Below are 25,685 nucleotides of genomic sequence, written 5' to 3'. Positions count from 1 at the left end.
TTAAGTTTCTTATCAGTTCTACAACATTGGCTGCTTCCCAAATGTTCAAATAATACCTCACTATCTTGCTTAGAAGTTGCTGGAATGATTGACATTACCCAAACCTAAGGCATTATCTGTTCTGTATCTGTTTGTCTTCCTGGGCCTATAAGGCAAGAAGAGTTGAAGAAGCAGAGGGACACTGATGTTGACCACTAAGTGAAGGCTTCAGGGTATTGAACTGGTGTGTTCAGGGCATAACCTCAGCTTGGGCTGTGATTAGGGTGGTTCAGGGGGAAAAAAATCTCAGTGTAGCTTAATCATTTCTGTGTCAGTCTGTAGGAAAGTTTTACTGAAACAAGCTGATAAGATCCAGAACAATACAGTGTGAATAAAAAGGAGAGACTGACACAGGAATGTATCTGTAAATTAAGGCTTCTGTTATTCTTGATATATCTGGTTCTTTTTTTTTCCTCTAGCAGTGTATTTTAATTACCAGTAATGTAAAATTTTATATTGTATATCATGAAGCATTAGGTATTACACTTATGCAGTCAATGTAAAATGAGAGAAAACTTCTATATTGTTGCCTTTGGGTCTTCCATTGTTTTCTTTTAAAGGCAATTGAAGTCTTTTCATGGTTTTGAGTATGGTTTGGATCAGGCAGTTTCCTACCTAGCATTGTATAAGGAGATTATATGACCAATTTAGCTCACAGAAGGGGCGTTGATGCAGTTTTGACAGCAGAATCTCTGTTTCTGGGGAAAATGTTGGTGAACATACGGTAAACATACTGGAACTGGAAAATGAAGTTCAGTTTCTACTGTTTTATAGACTAACTTTGTGCAGAATGTCATCAGATGAGGAGAAAAGCACAAGTGCGGTTTTGCCAAAAGACTCTTTTGGGGGCAGTTCTTCAAATCTTCAGGTAGGAAAGAGGCAACCTCATTTGGTTCACTGTCATAGCAATTTATTTGGTAAAGAAAAATTGTGAGGATATCTAACAAAACTTGCATCTTTTTTATGTTTTACGTGTACAGAAAAATAGAAAAAATGTTAGTGAAAAGAAGCAAATTAGACTAAAAAAATCTGTGATTAAAGTATCTTCACTCGGATTCTCTTTTGTGCATTTCACAATAAATTTCAATTTATGTGAAAATTCTTGTCTAAACTTAAGCAATTGATCAAACACAGCTACAAGTAAAATAGTACAGTTTTCTTACCTTTTTTTTTCTGGTGTTATTTTTTATATGTGTTAAGTCTTATCAAGAAGCATAAATTTGACACAGTGGGATAGAAACCTGGTATTTCTGAGCGATGAAGTATAACTGTGTTAGGCTTCTTAGATAATGTTGTAAGAATTGATTTTTTTTTTTTTAATGGATTTATTTCCCTTGGAGTAGGATTTTGTCGAAGTTAATCTCTGAAAGGAAATGCCTTTTTTTTTTTCTGTCTGCATCAAATATTCCAAGATTTGCTGGAACTATAACAGTGGGGGGGTTCCTTTTCTGTGCTCAGCATTCTTTTGAAATGATGCAAAGATTCTGGATAAAGTCTTTGTCCCGTTCTTTTGAAAGCAGCAGATTTTCATCCTTTAATAATTGGTTATTCCTATTTGAGTAATGAGTGGGGTTTTTTCCCTTTGATACGATTCTATCCAAAACAGACTAGTTTTGACAAAATTAGGTTGTGCTTGTTGCCCTATAGAAATGCATATCCACTTTTGTCACCTGGTGGAATGGGCATGTACAGCAGAATCCCTGTTAAATTAAGGGTTTTTTTTTTTTTCATGTGGATTGACTTTGTGCCTTTTAAACTACTGTTTATGGGCAATTAATTTCTGCAGTTCATATACTTCTCTATTTGCCATGTCTCATGGATAAGTTTTCTTAATCTTTGTTCAGCAACAGTAATTCATCTGTTTCTAATGCCTTCTGTAGTTGGAAAGCAGGATGAAGGCTTTACGCGACAAATTTTGTGACTTTTTTGAAAGACCAGAGTTTTCTTTTGTGATCTGGTTGATTACCAAGGATATTCGAAGGCCACCTTGTAGAGAATGATAAAGTAAACTAACATTAATGAATGACTGCTTTGCAACTGAGAACACATCTAGAACAGAATAGTTCCTGTTGGAAGGGACCTACAACAATCATCTAGTCCAACTGCCTGACCGCTTCAGGCTGACCAAAAGTTACAGCATGTTGTTAAGGGCTTGGCCCAAATGCCTCTTAAGCACTGATGGGCTTGTGCCATCGACCACGTCTCTAGGAAGCCCATTCCAGTGTTTGACCACCCTCTCAGTAAAGAAATGCTTCCTAATGTCCGATCTGATCCTCCCTGGGTGCAGCTTTGAACGATTCCCACATGTCCTATCACTGCATCCCAGAGAGAAGAGATCAGCAGCTCCCTCTCCACTTCCCCTCCTCAGGGAGCTGCAGAGAGCAATGAGGTGGCACCTCAGCCTCCTTTCTCCAAACCAGACAAACCCAGAGTCCTCAGCCGCTCCTCGGGGGAGTCTTATTACTGTTGAAAAAGAACACAGGTCACAGCTAAGCAATTGGAATGTTGACAGGGAAGTACTCTGCTCCTTTTAGATAATTTTGAACGGCCTTGTTTTGTTCTGTTCGGGCCTTTTTGATAATTTGATGCTTTTAAATAGAGCCAGATTATTACCTTTTCCTTATAAAAAGAATCTGCTGGCTCTTAGACAATTTCCATTTACTTGTAACTGAGCAAGACTTTGTACATTCAATCCATTCTTTGTGTTATTTAGTAACCTTGACTGCAATGCTAAGGGCAAATTCTATGTAGCATCTGTAGATTTTTATAATGCTTTAAGAAGGAAGGAAAAAACCCTAGCTCCTCTGAATGCTCTTCTGCCCTTTGCTGGTTGCAACACTAATTTATTTACTTCTACAAAACTAAGTAGTAGGCATTAAATGATCAAAACTCCTCTGACCTTCAGGCCTTAGAACTGTATTCCTGTAGTTTTATGCTCAAACAGAATTTTTGTAGTTGACGTAACAGCTGGAAAGTTTTGTTTAAAGTAGAACAAAGATAGTGAGTAAACCAAAGGTACTTTGTTAATTTTATTTTATTATGTTTTTATTTTAAATTTATTGGTCAATATTGCATTCCAATTGCAGTGGCCTTGTTACCGAGTATTTAAGATTGAGATAATACACTTAGTCACTCAATGTTTCCATTTCTGTGCCTTACATGTTGCTATTTCAGTCTCCAGGATTATTTTTTTGTGTCTGTTTCTGGTTATAATTGGGATACTGAGTTTTCTTTGATATTTGCTTTCAACTTCATTCCAGCAGTTTTGTAATATTGTAATTTATGTGTTTATTTCCTGATTTTTCACTGATGCTGTCTGTTGACAAGTTTTGTTGGTGTGTAAAAGTGTGTATTCTTGCACGTAGTAGATTCTTTGGGTTTTAAGGAGTGTTAGAACTTGAAAGATGAGATAAATTTCCTGCCATAATTTGATGTGTATATTTTGAGTGCTCTGGGTGTCTGTAGTAAGACAGACTGTGTGCTAGTGAGCCACGTACTTGCACCTGACATCTCACCTACTGTGTCCCTTGAATTGGACATAGTAATCATGAAGCAGGTGGATCAGCTCTGACTGAAAACTAACTTGGGGGGGGGGGGGGGGAAGGATTAGTTTTAAATTGCTGTTTGATCACACAATCTCTTTGAAGAAGATAGAGAAGTGATCTAACGTCTGCTGCACAATCATTTAATTTAGGTGAGTTAAGGTAAAGACTAATGTATTGGCTTTTTCACTCTGCCGAAATTTTGCTGCAGGGAATTTTGTACAGTTCCACATGGCTCCTGGTCGAATGACTCCTCTGAAGATACCTGTTTTCTTCTTTTGACATGTGATAAAATCTAAACTGTATTTCTTTGGACAGATATGGAAAAATTGATCACTTGTCAATTCGCAACTAACTATACCTTTTATGTGAAATGTGGTACTTCCTTTTGCTTATCAAAAAGATACACTATGTATTTGTTTATAATTATATAGCTTCGTATACCTTTATTTAGCCTTTTAATTTTAATATGATAGATTAGAAAGGGGGAAATGGAAATTTGAAAGGAAAAGAATCCAGCTACGAAGTACAAAACCTAGCTTCTTAAATTCTCTAATCAGCTGAAACTCACATAAATTTAAAAGTTACACTGAAAGTTTTAAAATACTATCCTTTCCAGCTGGTAGATTCAAAAACATGTTACATGTAATTGGTACCTTAAATAGCTTATTTCCACTCTTAACTTTCCCCAGCTCGAGGAGGAAAATAATTTTTCAATTCACAATGGGTTTTTGAGGTTTGACCTCATTAGGATACTAAACAGAATTAGCATGATGGTATTAAGTGAAGAAAAAATGACTGCCGGTGACCTGGTTTAGTACTTTCCAACTGGTGTTTTTTCCAAATGGCTAATTAGTGGCTTTGATCTGTTTCAGTATTTAACTGCTACTGGAACTTTTTAAATTAATTACTGGATTGTATGTTTAAGCTATAATACTGATTGTTCATAGTTTCATATTGAACTCTAAATACTTTCATTCTGAAAATCTGTTTAATTAGGAGATTTCAAAAAAATGTGACGTTAATTGTCTTACTTTGGTACATAGTATAATGCCACATACCAGTTAGATTGGCTTATAACTTTTTAACAGGAAAGCTTTTATATTATTTATATATACACATTCCCTATAAGTATATAATTTTAAAAATGCATAATATAAGGTGAGAATAATTATGTGTCATCTAAAGAAAATACTGAATAGTCAAAAATCTTTTGATGACTGGCTTTAGAGCACCCACCAAAGAAATTGTAATGTTATGGAATGTGAAATGTGACTGTGTTCAGTAGCATCTTTGTCATGGCTTTAAAAATACATCTTTTTCTTAGATGTATTTTAGAATGCTTAGAAATAGTAAACGGTGATTAACAGCTTACATGATCTGGAACTTTTTTTTCAGTTCATGTTTTTGTTTAAGATTCCTATTATAGTATCCAATTCTGGCATCCAGCAAAGTCTTTCCGTGTAACTATTACAGCGCGTCTGGTTGAAATCGGAACATGAAAATGCAACAAGACAAAGGTAAATTATTATAATCATGGCAGAAGAACAGCTCGCTCTTGCAACTTTAAGGGAAATCATCTTAGTTTTCACAACAACAATGGTAATGATAACAATACCATCAAAAATATCAAAAGCTATTTCCACGCCTTCCTACATATACCTAGTTTTCAGAAATGTAATTATAGTTTTATAATTATTTGTCATCACTTTGTGACAGGATGAATACGAAGAGCTGCTTCATTATGGTGCGCTGACTTCAAAGTGGTCAGAACCTGCTTCAGAACTGAGAGGACGTGGCAGATATTCCAGTGTAACAAATGTTGCCATTCACTGCAAGACTCCAGGTAGTACATGCAAAGCTATACATTGAGCTTACAAAAACAGTGATAGAACTTTTTTGACTTACATTTTCTAATAGGTTCTGTTTGAAAAATATACGTAGCTTGTGTATAGTACGTTTGCATTTTGCGCAACAGGAAATTTAGGAGGTATATTGACTGAAGGGTTCTTAATCTGACATCACTTTTAGATGGTTGTATTGATGTGCTGACAGTGCTCTGCGTTTTGTGATGCAGATGTCTGAAGTGGTTGGTGTAATAATGCCAAAAGGGGTGCCCTTAGAGTATATCTCATTGCGATTTGACAGGTTACAACTGGTTTTGCTCATACCTTTGCTGCCCTGATAGGTAAATGAGTATTTAAAATATGATTATTTGGAAGTAAAAGTTACCTTAAAAAGGCTTAGTTCAATCATTCTATTCTAGTTTTACTTTATTGCTTTGTATTTAGGACCGTATAAACTTAGTGTCATGTGATGCATTAGTAACACTGGTATTTATGGTTTTTTGCTTTTGCCACTAGCATTTAGATTGAGGAAGCTCTGTTAATTCTGCTTCAGAAGAAATAGTAAATGGTCCTGTTGTTCTAAAAGTGGATTCTTTACCCGGTGTGCAATAAGTATCTCAGTAGAGATACTGCATTTATTCAGGCCTGGATGCTCAGCAGATTTGTCCACAAATAAAGCACACCCAGTGCTGGCTTGTGGATCGCATTGATGCATTGAATTCATACATGTTCTGCCTATCTAATACACACTCATTCTTATCTACACAGATTATGTAATTGTGCCACATCCTTATTCTTGACCCTTCTTCACATCCTTTTGCATATGTCTTCCTTTTTTTGCGGGTCTCTGGTGGCCTTTAGTAAGGGAGTACCCTTACTCCTTTTATCCCTATATAGTCACGTGTCATCTAAGGACAACTTAAGACCATTTTCTCCCACCAACTCTCCTTTAAGTTGTTCGAAAGGAGTATTTGTCCATGATTAAACGGGTAAGGTTGATGGCCAAGATATTCTGTCCTGAGGTTGTGTTAAATGTTAACCATATTTCTGTCATGCAATGCCTAAACAATATTGTTTACAAATTTACATTTACACTAATTAAACACAGACAATACCTCTTTATTCTCAGCAGAAGATGGAAATATTAACTATTTCAATCATACCTCCATTATTTCCTTACTAAGGAATTTAACTTAGTTTAAAGTAAATTCTTCCTGATTAACTTCTTTATCGTGCTATTTCATGATAAAAATATTTACCTACAGTTTTCTCTTCACTCCTCTTTTTGTGACCCTTGAAGATGGGTTTATCTCAATATTTAGAGCATTGGGTGTAAAATGTGTGGATAATTTTACTACTAGAGACTAAGTAGCCTTGAAGTGCTGTTTAAATCCGGTGCTAATCATCGTCTTGGAGTTAGTGTTGTTCATGGCTAGTATATGCAAGAACTCTTGGCCATGCTGATCACACCTAAATAACTCTTCTAGCAGGAATTTACCAGTGCGATTTCAAAGGGCAGTGCAGACACTAAAAGTTGTTTATTACATATTAGAAAAAGAGCCATGAGTAAAAAAGAAATCTGTTGTCTTAAATTGTATGTTGTTTTCACTGGAATATAAAACAGTCTTAGTAAGCTGTCAGTTACCATTAGTTAACTCATGTTAATACAATATAATAAAAAGCTATCTAGAAACCGTTTCTTAAAATAAGGAATGTGATTAAGGTGAGGGAGGTAGTATTGGTTGTGCTCTATATCCTTCCACAATGTGTCTGTGCAGTGGAGTTTAAGCATGTTCAGACACCCAAGCCAATGCCTCTTTTTCCAGTGTGCCATAAAGAGAAATGTTTTATCATTTTTATAAACATATGGATAATATTAGTCCTTAAGGACACCATATCCATGACTTTCCCCATGCAGAATTAGTGTGGTGGTTATTCTGAATATCAGACTGCCACAGGAAACATAGAAGGCATGATTCTGAATTCATTGAAAGCGCGAGAGTGGGGGTTTGTAGAGGGAAAATGTAATGGAAGTAGATCTGGAATTAGAATGTGAATAACGTTAGAAAAACTTCTGCCAACAGAAGAGTTTCAAGTGCAGCCTTTGATTTGTGTTTTTTACATATTGAAGTTTATTAACTTGACCAGTGTAGTTATGTCCTGTGTGGAAATTGTACCAAGTCGCATAAGAAATTAGATCAATAGAAGCTGCTGGTATTTTGTACTATGTCAATTATTCTTGAAAACTCTAACATTGTAGAAAAAAATCCATTATACTAAGAGGTATTCCTGCAGCTCCTAGAGTGAGAGCAGTTGCTTGGAGTTTAAAAAATTATGATACAAAATGTTTTGATTGGGGGAATTAAACATCCTCATCTGCTATATCAGGTCGAGGTACCGAAAATTGCAGTCAAGATAGATTCAATTGTCTGTTTAAACTATCTGTGATTTCCACAGCCGAAGAACATTCTGTGGCTACTGTTAAGAGTCCGATACTCGCTCACCAGGTTCCTTTAGGTACGGCACACGAGAAGGATTTAGTCTTCTAGTACTGGTTCTGAAGATATTTGCTTTTTACATGGGATCTTGGTTTAGCAGAGTGATACAGTAATAGACTGAAATCACAATGCAAGCACATGTCACAGTCTGTTTGGCTCTCTCAAGTTTACACGTCAGCATACTCTGTAAATTAAACTTTATTTTCTGAGGTCAATAGGAAAGACAACAAACACAACAAGGGCTCAATCCCCTTTATCTGGACCAGTCTAAGATATGAACTCACTAATTCATCCCTTAGTTCGCAAGGTTTCGAACTCACACATTCTCCAATTTGTGACTTGCAACTCGTGGCTCACTCCCCATTGAGCAAAATAGTTGCCTAACTGATGGTGAGAGTGCTCATCCTTCCTTCTCCGTCACAGCTCACAGTGCAGGACTCCCCTGTATCACACCGGGAAGCACTAAAGCATCAGCAGCCTGGCTGCTGTTGGATACATTTCAAAAGCCTTTTGTGTATTTATACCTTCCAGCTTGGGAGTCTGGTCTATACTATTTCTGTATACACTGTTTCTATGTAACTATAAGTTAGTGAATTCTGAAGGAACTGCCAGACAATGTGCAAGGATTATGGCTGCAGGAGACTGCAAGCTGCATTACGACCTTTAGCTCTTCTGTCCTGCCTATCTGCTGCTTTTGCCTTGTCCTAATGGCACTAATCTCAGGATATACCAGGCCTTAGCACGAGCTGTGTGTTAGCCAAAATCTGAGCAGGACTTGAGTCACAGCATGGTAGAGTAATTGTAATGTACAGTTAGATCACAGTACAACCATGATTCCTGATACTGGTCTCTGTACACTGACCGTCATGACACAGGGCATACCTAGTTGCCAGGAAAGACTATGTGGCTTAAAGCCAGCTCAAATCTGTTGCTCTGTTAAAAGTTCGTTTTGCTGGTTGCTCAGTTTTTATACTGTGTTGGGTTGAGCCAGCACTTCCCACATGCTTGTCTAGCTAGCACAGGAATGCATTTACACTTCTTGATTAACTAAGGCCACTTACACGACCAGTTGATCCACTCAGCTGGTACAGCCATTTACAAAAAGCAAAGGCCACCCTCTGCCCCTCCCTGTGTTGAGGTAAGTTCAGCTTTCTTAACAGCAGCTGTGGTCTCTCCCTGTATTCTTCCCTGAGCTTAACAACCATAGTGCCCATCTCCTCTGAATCTTCTTGCATTGTGTCAGGCTATTGATCAGCCACCCTAGCAGATTGCCGGGATTCAAATACAATTGCAAAACTCCTGAATTGTAGAGCGGTTCAGGTCAGCTGCTGGAAGTGTTTCTCACCCTGAGACGTTTTTCTTAAAAAAGTAGAAAATTTCAACCCCAGGTATGTGGAATTATATTAGGAAGCAAATTCTAGTTCAAGTCTTGTCACCAGTGGTCTCCTTAGAGTTTTGTCTCCCAGTTTGAGTGGAACATTGTTTTGTAAGGGAGTATTTGTGATGTGTGATACTGCTGTTTGTAAGAGAGAAAATCAGAATCAAAACACCAGGCATGTGCTTTTTTTTTTTTTGGTAGATGACTGTGTACTCTATTTTCGATCGTATTTGTCTGAACAGAAGAAATTTGCCAGCACAGTCTGCTGCTTCTCTTTAACTCTGGGAGAGGAATTATGCTCTTACTTTTTTTTTTTCCTCCTCTGGGGCCAAACATGTAGCCTATGAAGTCTGTGTTCCTTTTTACTGCCCAAAGGTGTGAAATAGAAGCGAGAAGACAGATTTCCATTCCCTTAATTACTTCTCATGAAATATTTGAATAGAGTTATCTTTTAATGTGCTTGGTATTACCAAATAAGAAGAGTCATTTGCAAGCTGTAGTTAATTGTCGTGGGACAGGGGAAAGAAATGCTCGTATGCTTGATGGTGATCAAAATTTTGCATTGCAGTTCATGTGTTGCTCATTACAAGGAGCCACATATTCCCCTCAGTTATAGAAACTCAGATGTTTATTATCTTTGCAAAGGGCAGCACCTTACAAAATACAATTTGTCTTTTATTTTCAAAATGAAAACAATGGTTAAAAACAGTGAAGAATGTGCTCTTGATCTTCTTGGGGACTGAGGCAAGAAAAATATTTACATGGCCCCATCATGCTTCTGTTAACTACACATTATTATAAATAAACTTCTGGTGCTTTGCTGCTTTATCAAAACATAGGTTTGCTGTTGAAACTGTGACTACATCCTGTCAGTCTAGGAAAGAGGTGTCTTATACCTCCTTGAGACAGAGCTTGAAACAATCTAGTTGTAAAAAGAAGGTTATTTCAACTTTTAAAAAGTGATCTGACCAAAATCCATCCAACTCTTCTATGTAACCTCTAGTACTGATCGAGGTTGATTGCATATTTGAGTGCTGTTTGCGGCATTTTGTTAATGGCCTCAGAATACCTTTTTTTTTCCCCCGATACTAATAACAAGACTTTGGATGAACAGTGACAAGTACATAAATTCAAATTCAATACTATATCTCTGATACTGATCAGATAGGTTAGATTAGCTGGTTGTTTCTGAAGGACAGTTAATTTTTTTTTTTGTTTAGCTCCATTGTTTTAACATTGCCACATGTTTGTACTAAAAATAAGGCTCTTTGACGTTTGTTCTTTCCCTGTCCATCTCTAAAGCTGTTGCTGTGTTAAAATAACAAAACCATAAATTATTAGGGTAGTGTTCTATATCTTTGTGAAACAAAATGCATGTCTGTTCTGGGTGTGGAGTTAATACCTAAAAGTTTGCTCTTCTGCCGAGCTTCTCAAGCTTGCAATGTTTTTTTCCCCTTCTCCACCTGATGTTGGTATTGAGACCAACAGAATTTCCAATGCCACAGGATGCCTTCTGAAGTTAAGTTTTGTTTGTGGAGTATTCTTTGGTCTGGCATTTGGACTTTCTCCTCAGGTTCTTGAAACTGAAGTGAATGTTTCTACTATTATAGTAGAAGTCTAGTTACTGTTAATCTGTATTTGTTGCAGTAAATTTAGTGATACATATCATCTTCACTAAAAGCTTCCAGTCAAATAAGAAAAATAATTGGAATAAAACATTCTGTACCATTCAATTCAATGTCCGAATGCTTTTAAACTTTGAAACCTAAAACTTAATTTTCTGTTCTTATTACCAGTTTAGTTGATTAAATTTGAAAATTGCTAAAACTGGAGCGGTAAATTATGTGTAGCACAGATGTGTAATGATGACTCATATCCAAACAGTGGGAAAATCCCTTCTCTTCAGACTACCAGTCCTCAGTATTGATCCATTAAATCTTCTGAGAAGATTTTTTTAAAAAACTGTACATTTTAGCAAATTGGTACCCTCAGCTTGGGCCACTGATAGCAGATCATGTGTCAGAACAGTCTGTCAGAGCTTAGTTACTTAGTAAAAGCAGAAAAAAATCAGATAACAGAGGAACACAGAAAAAAAAAAGTCCGAAACAGTAGTGTTTTGGACAGACATCTAGGAAACCAGCTAATTTCATTACCTCTGCTATAATAAGAATATTGTTTATAGATTTGTTGGAGTAAATGCATGTGGGGATTATTTAATGGAGTACATTTTTATACCTTATCATATCCAAATGGTTCCATGTCCTTGGTACCTCTTTAAAGTGCACTTTAACTGAATGGCACTGTGTAAAACAGTGGAAGGCAAAGAGGTGACAGAAGGAGGGCATTAGGAATAAGAATACTAGAAAAAACTAGTATGTATACAACTAGAAAATTATGGCAATAGTGGAAAGCCAAGATAAATTACATAAGATGGTGATATAAACATGTAACAGATACACTCAGTGGATTCAGTGAAGGATACATCCTATGGTAAATGAGAAAAATGGAAGCTGAGTTAGGATAATCTGCACATAGGGAGGATTAAGGACAAGGAAGTGATGAATTTGTAATACTACAATCTCGGATTATGGGTTGTCAGTCAATTTTAATATCCTGATTTTGTTGGTTACATTTTGTTCTGTTTTTTTCTTTGTAAATATCTTGCAAACTGTGCTGTTTAAGTTGTAATCTTTGTGATCCAAGCAAATAATAAAACTTTAAAAACAAACCTTCACACATTTTACAGCAATGTCACAACTGAAGGAAGAACAGAGTGACATGCAGGAATGGAAACAAGAAGTGAAAGACAGAACTGGGAATATTTGACATCAGTAACACTGCCAAATATTTTACATCAAGAAAGGCCAGCCAGATTCTTCATCACTGAAATTAGATGTATTTCAAGTAGTCTGGGTCATCTGTCTAGCATGTGATATTTTTTGGAGATCTTTACAAGCAATGAATGTTCAAATTCTGGTGTTAGCTAAGCAATACTTCTCTCATTTGCAGGAGAAACAATGACAAAAAGCTAGAGCCTGATCTTAATATACTGATGTGATTGGGAATAATCTTGTTTATATCTGCTTATGTAATGAGGTAGGGAATTTAATCTAGAGAAATGGTGTGTTAGATGAGGCTTCTTATAGCTCAAGATGATTTTAATTTTATGGTGTGTAGTGGTATATGACCTTGGGAGGAACACCAAAAGTCAGTTGTAACTGGCTCTATAACTCTCACAGTTCTTCCTTATTTCCTTCTTGTTTTGGAGCATGAATAGTTGTCGCAATTCAACCTACTTGATGGGGGCGGGGGAGTATTAGCCAGACACCTGGTCTCACTTCCTTTGGACAGGAGGCCTAACAGAGATGGTAACTGCAAAAGAGTGTCAACCGTTAGGCTCGGCCTTGAATAAATTAGAGACATGTTTCCAGTATCCACTGAAAATATTGCTTTGTGAGAAACATTTAAGCTTATCTCTGCATGCTTGTACCAAAAAATAGTACCCAGCCATTATGAAACCAATTGTACAAACAATATTTGTTTTCAGAAGTGGAGACTAAAATGTTGGAGGAAGTTTCCTCTTTCTATTTGTGAAAGGAGGAGAGTATTCTTTTGAAGTTGCCCTGATTTTTATTAATACCATAAATATGCTAATCCCTCTTCTTTCCAATTTTTTTTATTTGTCTGCCAACTTGAATAACAAATTTTCCGTAAGGAATATCTAAATATGAAACTGTATTTAATTTCCTCTGTTTACTTAAATATTAACTTCTTTATTCTTAGCTCATTTTTTTTCTTCCCATCAGTTGGAACTCAAAACACATGCCCATTCACTTCTGGGTGTGGATTAATTTTTATTGCAGTGGTAGTTAGCCACAGCACCTGGAAGTGAGGCCTTACTGTATAAGGCATTATATAAATTCATAGTAGCTATTTCCCTTCTTAAAGAGTTTAGAATCTAATTAGATGAGCAAATTAAAGGCTGTCAGGAAACTGGATGCAGGTACATACAACATTGAAATATACCCACAGGTTGCATAGTGAATGCACAAAGAAAGGCCCATGACCTCACGAGTTTACAGTCTCATGAAGGAAAACGGCAAAAGTTTTTGGATTTTTTTTTTTACCTGAGCTGTTAAGCTAGAAGAAGTCTTTGCTGAGAGAGATGCTATTTTTTTTTCTGGAAACTGGTTTTTAGTACTTGCTGCGATCATCCTTTTAAAAAGGAAATTACATTGAAAGATTCTATTCTTTAAGGGAAGGGTAGTTTTGATTTGACTAAAGTTAAAATAGGACTGTTGATTTAAATTTGCTTGTGTCTTGGAAGCATGTATTCAAATTTGGTTGTTTGCTTTACATGGGGAAAGGAGGTTTCTGATGACATAAATATTTTGGGGTTTAGGTGTTTTTTTTAGTGCCTGGCTTCTCACTTCCATCCAAAATGCAGACCAGTTAGCCTTTCCAGATATCAATCCTTATTCTTTGCTTCATTTTTAGTCTTAACATCGGTGAAGGAGCCTTCTGAGGCCAAAATGGAACGACGTTGCCCTGTTCTTTCGAAAGAGACTTCTTCACAAGGGTCCACACATGGTCAAAGAGAAATAAATGAAACCATAGTGACTGAATTAACTTTACCCGATGAAGAAGTAACTCAAATAGAAAATATACTTGATCTCTGGAGTGGAAATCTTAAGGTATTTATTTGTATGGAATCCTAAAAAATCATATACGGATGTCAGTGTGTTGTAGAATAAGTGAGAGTGCAGGAAAAGTTGCAGTGTGATTGCACTGGGAAGTGGTCGTTTTCTTTTTGATGGTGTGGCTTATTGCATATAAGCACTAGAATATCTTGTTTCAAGAACTTTGGAATAACTTTCTCCATTAGGGGTGTTCAGTTATTCAATAGTCCATTATGTCTGGCAATATATATAAATAGCCTGTGTAATGAAGGCATCACTGTGAATATTCATGTCTCCTTAATTGCTAAGTGTTTTAAGATTACAAGAATAGGAAGGAGGGAATAATTTTGCTAATTGCACTACTGTCATCCCTTTAACTTTTCAGACAAATGTTCTGACTGAGTTGAGAAAATGGAAGCTCAGTTTGATCGAACATCACAAGCTTCAAATGAGACAAGAAAAAGAGAAACACGCTGCACAAGTGAAACAATTGAGCAATGAGATGGAAAACCTTAAGGAGTTGCTACATACTTATGAAATCTCTATTGGCAGGAAAGATGAGGTAGTAATTCAATTTCATAATTCCACAGTTCCTCTCACTAAAATATCCACACTTTATTTTTGGGTCCATCTCTTCGAACAAAATTCTTTTTGCAGCAAGTAACACAGAGAAGTAAATAATATATTTAGACTGTATAGTAGAAAAAAGAATCATTGTTGCTAATAATGTCCATACTAACAACTTCAGTTAATTGATAATGCAGTAAAACAAACTTTTAATACTAACATTCCTGATTTATCAAAATTGTCTTTCAAATAAGTGATTCTTCTGACTTTATGCTACAGTAACATGTGATTATAAGGAAGTAACACAGAAGCCTGCAGATGTAGGATGAAATAAAAATTCAGTTGAACTTTTCCTAAAACTACACAGTGAAAGTGTTTAAGTGCTGCAGTCTGAGTGTTAAAGCCATGGGAATTGTAATCCTGATTTGAACTCTGATTGTTGTTTCCAGCTTGATTGGAGTAAGGGGAACAAGATTCAATAGAAAGCACCTGTTAAAAGCAAATGCTTTAAGTGAAAAATAACTCATATGTAAAGTACATTCTATATGACCTTACAAAGAACATAGCTATTGAAATAGTGTTAATTATTATTTTTGCAGGTGATTACTAACTTGACCCATGCATTAGAGAGACAAAAGGAGAGAATGGAGTTGACGAGAAAGTTTGCACTGTGGCGGGTTCAGCATGTTAAAGCCAAACAAGAGGTATGTACACAAAATAAATATGCGATTAAAATGAAACCTCTGAACTCAAAAGGGTCAGAGTTGCTGCAGTTCCTGTTACAGTTTGAAGAAATGTTTCTATTTTGATGTGTTTGACAAAGTCAAATAACAGTTTGAAAACATCGATTCTAAAAGGAATGCTGCTGTCGTAATACTCTCTGGGATGGGGAAAAAATTTGAGCCTATACTTGTCTTATATTGATCCAATTGCTGTGATCAGCTCACAGCAAATCACTGTAGATGACAGTATCTACATTTTGAAGTAGGTACGAAGGGAATCTTTATCTCAATTTCAAACATCTCCTGTTTGAACAGTGATATGATACGTTATCACATTTTTTGGGGAAGCCACTTCCACGATTAAAACTTCAGCTGCCCTCTTTTCTCACATTGCCAAAACTTGAAGTAGCTAAGAGCCAGTGACACACAAAATGTTGGGGAAGGTGTCAGACATCTAACAGAAAACAGTCTACTAAGTGAACTATGACAGAAAAGAAGTATCCCATGTTAAGACTGCAAACCTTTCATGTTCCAGGCTGTTAAAAAGAAGCAGCTGTATTTGGGATCTTTGTTCATGGCTCCAGGTTCCTGGCTACACTAAAGTTCATTGACACTACCCAAAACTCTGTTGATTTGCAAAGAGGGATAGCCTTTTCTCTTTTCCTTCCCTCTCATCTTAGAATGTACTAATAATTTGGAGTCTGGTTTTTTTACTCAGCTCTTTTAATTTTTTCTAATTCATATCTGAAAAATAATTTTGTGCTGAAATACATTGTCTGGTGACTGTTCTGAAATAGAGTAGAATAATAGAATTGACTTAAAGGACTTTTTAAAGCATCTTGAAGTCTAAATTTATTAAAAAGATAGGTGTTTTATGGTAATCATCTGCAATCTTTGTGACTGCAAGTTTTATGTGGTTCCTGGAGCGAATCAAAATGTGCCACATATCCACTAAATGTCTTCACACATGCATGGTTACACCATATATGTGAGATGGTTGTTAAGTGTCATTGAGCTAGAATAAAAACACTTATATAACCTAGGAGTTCACAAATATGTCTTGTCATACTGGGGACGGTGACACTCCGTGATGTGTGCAGGAAGAAACATCAAGCTGCTGATGCTATGTTTGTGTCCTGCTTCGCTGCAGCATGTGTAACTCAGTTTAGGTGTTCCTAGTGTTGTCTGTGTAGTAAGTTGTGAAAGAATCATCCACGCTCTCTTGAGTACTTAAATATTTAGGAAACCTGGACTTGTATCTGATATGGTTGTATTTGTTTCTTAAGGAATACGCCAATAGAATAGCGGACAGACAATTCCGGACAGCTTTGATGAAGAAAGTATGGGCAGCGTGGCGCTCTCTTAGTGAGGAAAAATGGAAAGAAAAAGTAGCAAAAGCCTGTCAGTTAAGGGCAGAAGATGTGTGTGTTCAGCTCACCAATGACTACGAAGCCAAAATTGCAGAGGTAAAATAAGATTCTTTTTTTTCATTCTTTCTCTCCTTCACTCCCCCACCCCCCATCCCTCCAAAGTATCTCTGTGTTAGCAAACTTGTAAACCACGAGAACTTTCCATCAGAACAGAGCTCCCAAGTACACAAAAGGAGGTCTAAGATCTCAACTATGGTTTCTGGATGTGACTTTTTTTTTTTCCCCTGCCTCTGATATAAAATGTTGCTGATCTGCACGACAGGTGTAGTAAATTTGACTCCTCCCGAAATGAGACAAATCTCAGTTTGCCCACCAATAGAGATGGTATCTCACTGCACACTGTTAGTATTGGCTTTGCATTTTGAGGTCTTACTGAAGAAGACAATGGAAATAGCAGGCTGTTATTATTATGAATTCTCATGATGAGTACAATATTTTTTTCCTATAACAGCTACTCTGTTAAAGGCTGAATTCAAGTTTTGCCTTCAATTTGCCAATTAAGCTTGTTAAAGAATTTTCAGCTTAAGGTGTAGTTAAGTTATCAATGTCTGCATTGGTGCACAGTAAGTTCTAAAATACACATTTTAAAAGCTTTGTATTTTAACCAGAAATTAAACCTAGAATTTTAAGAACAGGCATACCAAATGTGGCTTGCCAGCACAGTAACAGTAAGTAGTGAGTTAAAAGGTCTGTTTTTTCTCAGCATTTTTGGCTTTTTATAGTAGCTAGAAAAGAGACATTGCTAATGACAATTCACCCTATGCTTAAATAGTTTTCTGGGAACAGTTATTCTTCTGTTGAGCAAATCCATGTTCCTGCGGAAATCTAGCTTCTGCCAGGTGCCTAACCTCTAAAAGACAAAAACTTGCTAGATAAATTTCGGCTTAGCTGGATAGGTAGAGTGACAGTGCTTTCAAATGCGCTCTTGTCCTTGGTATATTCTCGTATAAATAATGTGCTATAGTACAAAGAAATTATAAGTAGCTGTTAATCTCTGGTGAACCAGAGATTTTGAAGTGAAAATGCGTATCTTTGTACACATAGTAAGTGACTTTCAGAGCTAGTTGAGGAATATGTTTGTAGTTTGTGTTCAGAAGTACAAGAAAGCTGTTTCCTTACTCTTTTTCATAGCTAACTGCTGCTTTGGAAGAGACAAAAGGTGAGATTCTACAACTGCACAGTGAAAGAGGACAGTATGAAGACACCATGAAGAAAGCCTTTATGCGTGGTGTATGTGCTTTGAATCTGGAAGCAATGACGATGTTTCAGGGCAGGGACAGTAGGACAGATCCTGGTCAGTATAAAAAGCAGCTTTAATCTGGTAACGTGTATGCGTGTTATTGTTGGATTTGTTTGGGGTTTTTTGTTTTAAAGGATTCTCCCTTTTCTCTTTTTTTTTTTGTGTGTGTGTGTGTGTGTGTGTGTGTGTGTGTAATATGGGGCCTTGTGGCAATACAGAATTTGTCAAACTCCGTGCTTTAAAAAGTTCTGTTGGATATGTTGAGAAATACTCTGATGCTGAGCTTTGTACTGCTGCAGTTGAAAAGTGGAACAAAGTCTTTTCATCTCACCTTGCTGGGAGGGTGGTAACCTGCAACTGAAGGCAGAACAAGAAGCCAGAGATGGCAAGCTTCTTTAAAACACTGTGGAAATTTACACAGAATTCTGTTAGCACCCAGGTTATGGAAGGGGGAGGGGGAGACCCTGGAAAACCCTCCTCTATTCTCTGGAGTCTCAGTATGCAATGAATCTGCTTTTTCCAGACAGCTCTCCCTTCTTTCTTAATCTTGCCTCTTAATGCAGAAAGGGCAAGTAAATCTCCCAGGTTCTGTACTTAGTTGGAGTTCTGTGCCCGAACAGGAAACACCAGTCTAATTACATCACCACCATACTCGTAAACCTCATGCAGCTACACAGGAAAGAGCTGCACACCCTCACTGATGTAATGAAATGACCCCATCAGAATGAGACAGTCTATAGCAGTAGGAGCACAATCATGCTGGTGCAGCAGTCTACATTAAAGAGAAAATAGCTGTGCCAGCAGGAGTGTGGCTTAACAACCAGCTGTACTGGCAGCAGTTGTTAATTAGGCCTTAGACAAGTAACTTCCGTTGCTAAACTTTACATTCTTATACCAGAAGTTTCTGAACTACTTCAGATAAATTCCTCCCCAAAAATGTAGATATGAAAGGGAAATAAAAACCTAAAGAAGGTATAAGAGGATGCTTACCTGAGCAGCTGTCTGAGCCTGTTAAACGTATGCGGTATTTGTGCAGTTGTTTAGGAAACTTGAGTATGATATTGACTAAGTGCAGTAGCTGTGTGCTAGTAAGAACATAGGATGAGTATTTGGGGAAGGTCAAGAATGAACGATTTCTTGAAAATACTGAGTTTGGGAATAAAGTTACAGGGCATTGCCCAAGTACTTATTTTTCACTGTGTTATAAGAACTAATCTCTCGAAGCTTTATCTTATATTTGTTTGTTTATTGTTTTCCAAAAACATGCACCAGACAATGAGTCTCCCTAATATTGATGGGTAACTAAGTGGTATGAAATAAAACCTGTAAAGAGGGTAAGTGGGATGGAAATGAAGAAAACTGAGCTCTAGAGCTGCCATGACCAACCCCTGGGGTTTGTGGACCAAACATTTTGCTTAATTTTTTTACTATGAAGCAGAAGCTGATACTCTACACAGGCACAGTACCTAGAGATTTTACTTTGCTTGACGACGCTGGAGTGCCTGTTACAAACCTTTTGGGTGTCCAGCATCATGCTTTTTAATTTCATGTAGTCACTGTAATCTTCATCTGGCTTCATAACATCTCACAGTCTCTGTTGTCCTTGGTCCCATGCCTGGCATCTTCTTCTGCTACCTCTTGTACCACCTTCTCCCTCGCCCCAGGCACACTGTCTCTTTCTTGCTACAGCCAGATGGTGCTTTTAATGAAGTTAGTTACATAATTATTTAACATGGTTGTACAACCATTTAGTTGCATTCTTCCTCAGGTATAACAGAGCAGTGATCGGGACATCAGGGGACATCAAACATCAGGCTAGATTATTCTGATTTTTTTCTGGTCTTGTGATCTGTGGACATTAAAACTTCCATGTGCTGGAGTCAGTCAGTGATAATATATTTATATGAACACTGGAGTGCCACCTGCTGTCATTGGAAATAAATGCAGATTTAATCCCTTTACAGATTTATTATTATTAGGTTATTATAATTTACATTTAATATGCATACAATATACAAATAACATACATCTATATTGTAACGTATGTTATTAATAGTGTGCCAATATCACAACCTTAATGGGTCCATAACATTTGGTGTCAGTGTTGATGGTCTAAGATCTGTCTGGCTGATCTACTGACAGGTGGCTTTTTAAATTATTATTATATTAATATTATTTTTAACCTTTTTGTATATTTAAGGAACATTGAAGCTACAAGAATTCATTACTTTTTCCTTTAAAAAAAAACCAACAACACTGCTTTTTAAGTAACATAGATCAGATCTGATTCATCAGTAACTATGTATTAGCCCTTTCTATGCTTAAGCTTAATGTGTGTGTACATACATTGAACTACCTTCCTTATCTTTTTCCTGCTCGCTTCAAGAGAAAAAACAAACAAACCTCATAACTACCACATGGTGTCACTCTAGTCCCTGGAATGAGGAAATTTCGCTTGTCCTGGAACTGGTGCTACCATCATCTGCTTCAGAAAATCAGAGAGTAAATAATAATACCTCTCTCTGCTTCCTTTGAGGAAGTTTGATTTCTAAAGGGAAAAGCTGAAACTGCTTGGAAAAGATACTTGGCTTAGGTCTGCAGATCTGACCTCCCCAGGATGTCTGCTTTGCAAGACAAAGAATCCTGGACGGATTTTGCACAAGCTCAGGCTTACCCAGCTAGTGGGGGGAGATGAAGGCTGTAGGGTGCCCATAGGTGGTCCAGCCCTACGGCCAGGATGTGGCCAGTGTCCAGCCATTGGAGGTGAGATGCTGCTGAGCGTGATCTATGGCTCCTTGAAATTGCAGTACGTACTCAGGAAAGTTAAAATAACATATTTTTTTTACCGACAGTGAGCCCCCTTCAGGATCTTACACCCTCGCAGAAGTCCTTTGTATGGCCTTTCTATGTTTTGCTGCTCTCTACCTGAACTGGGTTTTGGTCGTTAGCGTAAGAGCAGTTCTTGCACACTGGCTTTGGCATTGGAAAGCAGTATTTGCACTACAAGTACGTGACAAATGCCACAGGGACGCTGAGGCATAACACAGAAATAAGCCACTTGGAAAATATTATTTCCAAGCATCTGAAAAGAACGGTCAAATAGAGGTATGTTTAAATGTGTATACATACCTATAACGAACAGGCTGATCCTTTTAATTGGATTACACAGAAACCCCAAAGGAATAGTAAAATTTTTACTGCGACTCCTCTCTTTTTTCCTCTTAGGGTTTGCTGGATTATGTGCTGATCCCATTACTTTGTGTTTCTAATAATAGATGTAGGAAGTAGAAGAAATGATAATGGTGCCATCGTTGCAGGAAAGCTACCTCCTTCACAATATAATCTGCCCTCACCGCCATCTCCACCAGCAACTGCTTTTCAGCTGGAAGATATGGTGAGCATGGAACTGCATTAGCTAGTGACGGAAATGAACTTCCTCGATTGGAGCTTTTCAAAAATAAATGCTCTAGCCCATGACTTTAGGGAATTTAAAGACAGTCTATGTCTAAAATACCTATAGGTTTCTTTTTCAGACCACATGGTGTAAATGAAGTGACACAGCTGCTGTGACTTGCTATACTTTCATTAAGCTCCAGTTTTCATTTTAGTGAAAATGTGTTAAACTGATGAAGACAAGGTCACTATAATAAGCAGAATTTGCTCTCTAAGGTTCTTTCTGGAAAAAAAGCTGTTGAGAGTTGGGTTTTTTTTTTTAAAAATGGGCTGAATATAATCTGAAAAGAGGAAAAGCTGGCTTGACTTGAAGCTTCTTTTTTAAGAACAGACTTTTTTTTTTACAAATTTAAAACATGTAGACACCAAGGGAACTCAACTTAGTGTCCTGTCATGTCAGCTGAGCCAGATCATTATCCAGTAGCTTGGGTGTTCTGGACCTGCCCTGAGGTCATCCTGAAGATGCTGCCACTGTAAAACAATTTCACGCTAGCATACAAGTTAAAACAGAGGAGATGTGCTTGCTTCTCTCCTGATTTTTCATCTAGTAGTATCAAATGTTATTCATACTATTTCTACAATTTTTAAAAAAGTATTTTTAAATTATCCAGAAAATGGTAAAACTAGAGATAAAATTTATGAAAAAAAAAAAAGTTAAATTTAGAAGGGTAACCAAAATAGTCAAAAAACTCACTATCTAAAGAGTAAAACTTGAATTTTCTAGAAAGTTATACTCATTCTTTGTAAACTCTGGTTTCACTCACAGTTTTCTACCCACTTGGGTCATGCAAGGACTTCTCAGACCAGGCTAGATTCTGATTCTCCAGTAATCATCACTAGCACAGCTGCAGGATCTGGTGTAGCATCCACTCAAAAACTGGTAAAATGCTAAAATTAACTTCTGGGGGGTTTAATGCATAATTAGAACAAATATTTGTTTGGGTATTGTTATTTCCACGTTTTTCAGAGCAACACAAGTATTTAGTTGAGGAGATAACCAAGGTTTTGCATAGCTGTGTGAAGCAGCTATCTTGCAAATGCTTGTTGCTCTTACAGAAACCCATTTATGTTAGGAACAATTTTAGATTATTTTTGGAGCGGGCAAGGGGAAGTGTGACAAAACGAAGAACAGGAGAGTGCACATATGCTTACATACAGCGCAACAGGAACAACTGGTGTTTCACGTGATATCATTTTGTTACAGAAAGAATATGCTTTGCTTTAGCATCCTGCTGTTTGAAATGTCTCTCTCATTCCCTCTTCTGTATTTGTTGTTAAACTGTCCTGTTTACTTTTCCACGCTGTCTTCTGTATTGCTCTCCTTTCTTTTTCCCATCTGATACAGTTTGCTACCAGCTGCCAGAGAAAGATGCAGCAATTTACTGTGTGGAAGCTTTTATGTATCTGCTGTGTCACTACTAGAAAGACTTTCCAGGGTGATCGAAGTGCCTGCAGCTGTCACTCGAGTCTGCAGCCAGTGAGCAAAGCTAAACTATCCGTGCTGCTTGATTTTTATCACATTAGCCTTACTCCCCTCAGGATAGAAGTCACTTGTTCAAAACACTGTCTCAGAGTGGAAAAAGATGGAATAAACCAGGTTGCAAATAGGTGGAGCAAATTCAGTCCCATGTAACGTTAACTGGATTTCCGTCAATATCCCATGTTCTGTTCAGGCATGTTGCTGATAAAACTAAGCAGATATATTAGAGCATTTTAAACACTATGTCTAGAATTTTTTACCAACTAATACTTAATTTATTTGTAGCCCATGGCGAAAGTAATAACATCTGCTCAACAGAAAGCAGGAAGAACAATCACTGCTCGAATCACAGGCCGAGCTGACATGGGACAAAAAGGCAGATTTTGTGGTAGTTTAGCAATGATGGGAGTTGCACCACCCATGAGTTCAGTCATTGTTGAAAAACATCATCCAATTACTCAGGTAAGTCAGAATTATGCTCGTAACAGTATTCTTATTACAACAGATCTGGTAGTAGTTTAAAGAAGAATTACCACTGTGAAGAGGTATTAGACGAGGCTCAGACTTGAAGCCTGTTCAAAAGAACAAACAGTACTGCCTTTGGGCTAGGTAGAAGGCACTGGTGAGGAGAGGAAGTGAATATTGCCACTTTAATCTAATTGTCTTGTTTCTGCAGTAATTATTTCACAGGTATAGTAGTCTTGGCTGTCTCTTTTGTGGCCAGCTCTTCCGTGAGTCTTCCTCTTTGTAGAAGCCATCAATTGGTAGAGCAATGTTTTGTGTCATCACCATGCAACCACAAGTTAAAGACAAACTTCATGGTGTACAGCAGGAAGAGTTGACTGAACCAGAGGTGGTACAGATGTAGATTAGCCTGACAGGCTGAGCGTAGTAAATTATTTGGGGAAAAAAATTGCCCCTGTCCAGACGCAATCAGTATTTTGAGTCCTACTTCCCCCATTTATCTTGAAGAAAACACTGAAATAATTGCATTAATAGGTTATGAAGGCAACACACAAGACAAACAGTGGCCTAAATGGCCTAGGCAATCACTGCACTTTTAGACCAATCTGAGCAAAAATGGTTTTAACTGGAGGTATAGAAAACAGTTGAAGATTTTTTTTTTTTTACTATATTTTAACTTGTGAAGTAGGATCTAAATTCTCTCTGTGCTATCTGAGAGTCCAGTTTCTCTTCAGATATACTGCCAGAGCAAGCAGAGCTTACATCAGGCCCCTTAATTTGAGCTGGAGTTACTGGTAACTGTCTGTGTGAGGGATGTTCTGCATTCACTCATTTCCTGCAGGGAATCAGAGCCCTGTAGCAGGCTGCACGTAGCTTTCAAAAATTTGGGCTTCTAAGCAAAAATATATATTTAAATTCTATGCCCTTAGGGGGTTAGGGTTTTGGTGTGAGACTTCTTTCATTAAGAACAATTTTTGGATTCAGATTGTGTGACAAGTAAGGTACCTGAACTACTGTACTAAAAACTGACTTCTAAAAATGCAATAAATGTGACAGTCTCAGAGATATGTTCCATATACTCTTTCAGCAAATAAATGCCTAAGTGGAAGTCAAATCAGATTGAAGTATTTCTCCTGAATTAATCTGAGAGGGGAGAGAGTTTATCTTGATTAAAAGCAGAGTGACGACTGTTTATTGCAGTAAGGTAGGCAGTTTTGGGGGGAGAAGATTCATTGTTAAATATATGCAAACCTTTTCCTTTCTGAGACTTCCTCATAGCAAATACTGAACTTCAAAAGGAAAGTTTGCATAACTAAATTAGCGCTACAGAGGAAAATTCTGAAACAATTTGGTAAAAAAGCAAACCAAACAACCTTGAAATAAGACTGAGGTAATAAAAGCTCAGGGTACCTAGTTAACTGGAAGCTTAGAACTTTATGTTCTAAAAAGTATATTACAGATAAGAAAGGGAAAAAATTTTGCCGTCAAGGTAGCCCTTTTTTTTTTTTTTTGAGAAGTATATTATTTCAGTTTGATGGATTGCAAATCTTTCTGTTTAAATTACAGCTCACTTAGAGCTATTTTAATGGCATGGTTTTTTGTGCAACTAAGTGTTTTGATGTATCTGATTACTTTTCAGCAAACCATATCCCAAGCCACCGCTGCTAAATATCCTCGAACCGTGCTCCATTCTTCTGGTTCTACCACTGTGAGACCTGCAGGACAAGTTGGGCGAATGCTTCAGAGCCAAACTTATACCAGTGTTCAGTCAATAAAAGTTGTTGACTGAGTGAGTAACTTTCTCACCCATGGGGTACAATTTAAACCTCTTCCCAGTCTTTTCAGGTTTGATGTAGCAAGGCCTAAAGTATGTATCGTGTTTTTACCCTTTTCTAAAAATTTTTTTTTTTTAAGTAAAAGTGCTTTTATAGTAAACATCTGGAGGGGAAAAAAAGAACTTGAAATGTTGTTCTACCTCCAAACTGTTTGAGAACTTATTTTATTAAGATAAACACTTTTTATTTAAGGAATCTTTTGCACACTTTTAAATAAAGGATGGAATGTGATTTTTTTTTTTTGTCTGAATCTCTTCATTTAGTCCCAATGTTACTAACATCTACTTTCAAGTGAAAATTAAATTTAGTTACTTTAGTTGCTTATGCAACTAAGTGTAGTTGACATGCATTTTAATTATATCCTACAACAGCATACTAAAATGAAAAGTAACAGAGTGGTATCCTTCACACCCAGGGTGTGACTTGGGCCAGGTGAGGTACCAAGTCCATCAAATTGTTAACTATTCTCATTTTCCAAGCTAATGTTGCAGAATTTGATGCATACCTGTC

At 37.1% G+C, this 25,685-nt stretch overlaps 1 protein-coding gene across 1 annotated transcript; it reads left to right on the top strand.

Moving 5' to 3' along the window:
- The first annotated feature begins 13,821 nt into the window (after positions 1 to 13,821).
- On the top strand, positions 13,822 to 25,129 carry POC5 (POC5 centriolar protein). Its single transcript, XM_086479905.1, has 9 exons — positions 13,822 to 13,998; positions 14,369 to 14,545; positions 15,150 to 15,254; positions 16,559 to 16,738; positions 17,834 to 17,996; positions 21,260 to 21,336; positions 22,162 to 22,275; positions 23,161 to 23,337; positions 24,980 to 25,129. Exons 1-9 carry the CDS (start codon positions 13,837 to 13,839, stop codon positions 25,127 to 25,129), a joined length of 1,305 nt encoding a protein of 434 aa, XP_086336031.1. The 5' UTR covers positions 13,822 to 13,836.
- The last annotated feature ends 556 nt before the right edge of the window (positions 25,130 to 25,685 follow it).

Source organism: Leptosomus discolor, chromosome Z (genome assembly GCF_034619465.1).
Source record: "Leptosomus discolor isolate bLepDis1 chromosome Z, bLepDis1.hap2, whole genome shotgun sequence".
NCBI classification, from domain to species: Eukaryota; Metazoa; Chordata; class Aves; order Leptosomiformes; family Leptosomidae; genus Leptosomus; species Leptosomus discolor.
This window is presented reverse-complemented; position numbering and strand designations above follow the sequence as displayed.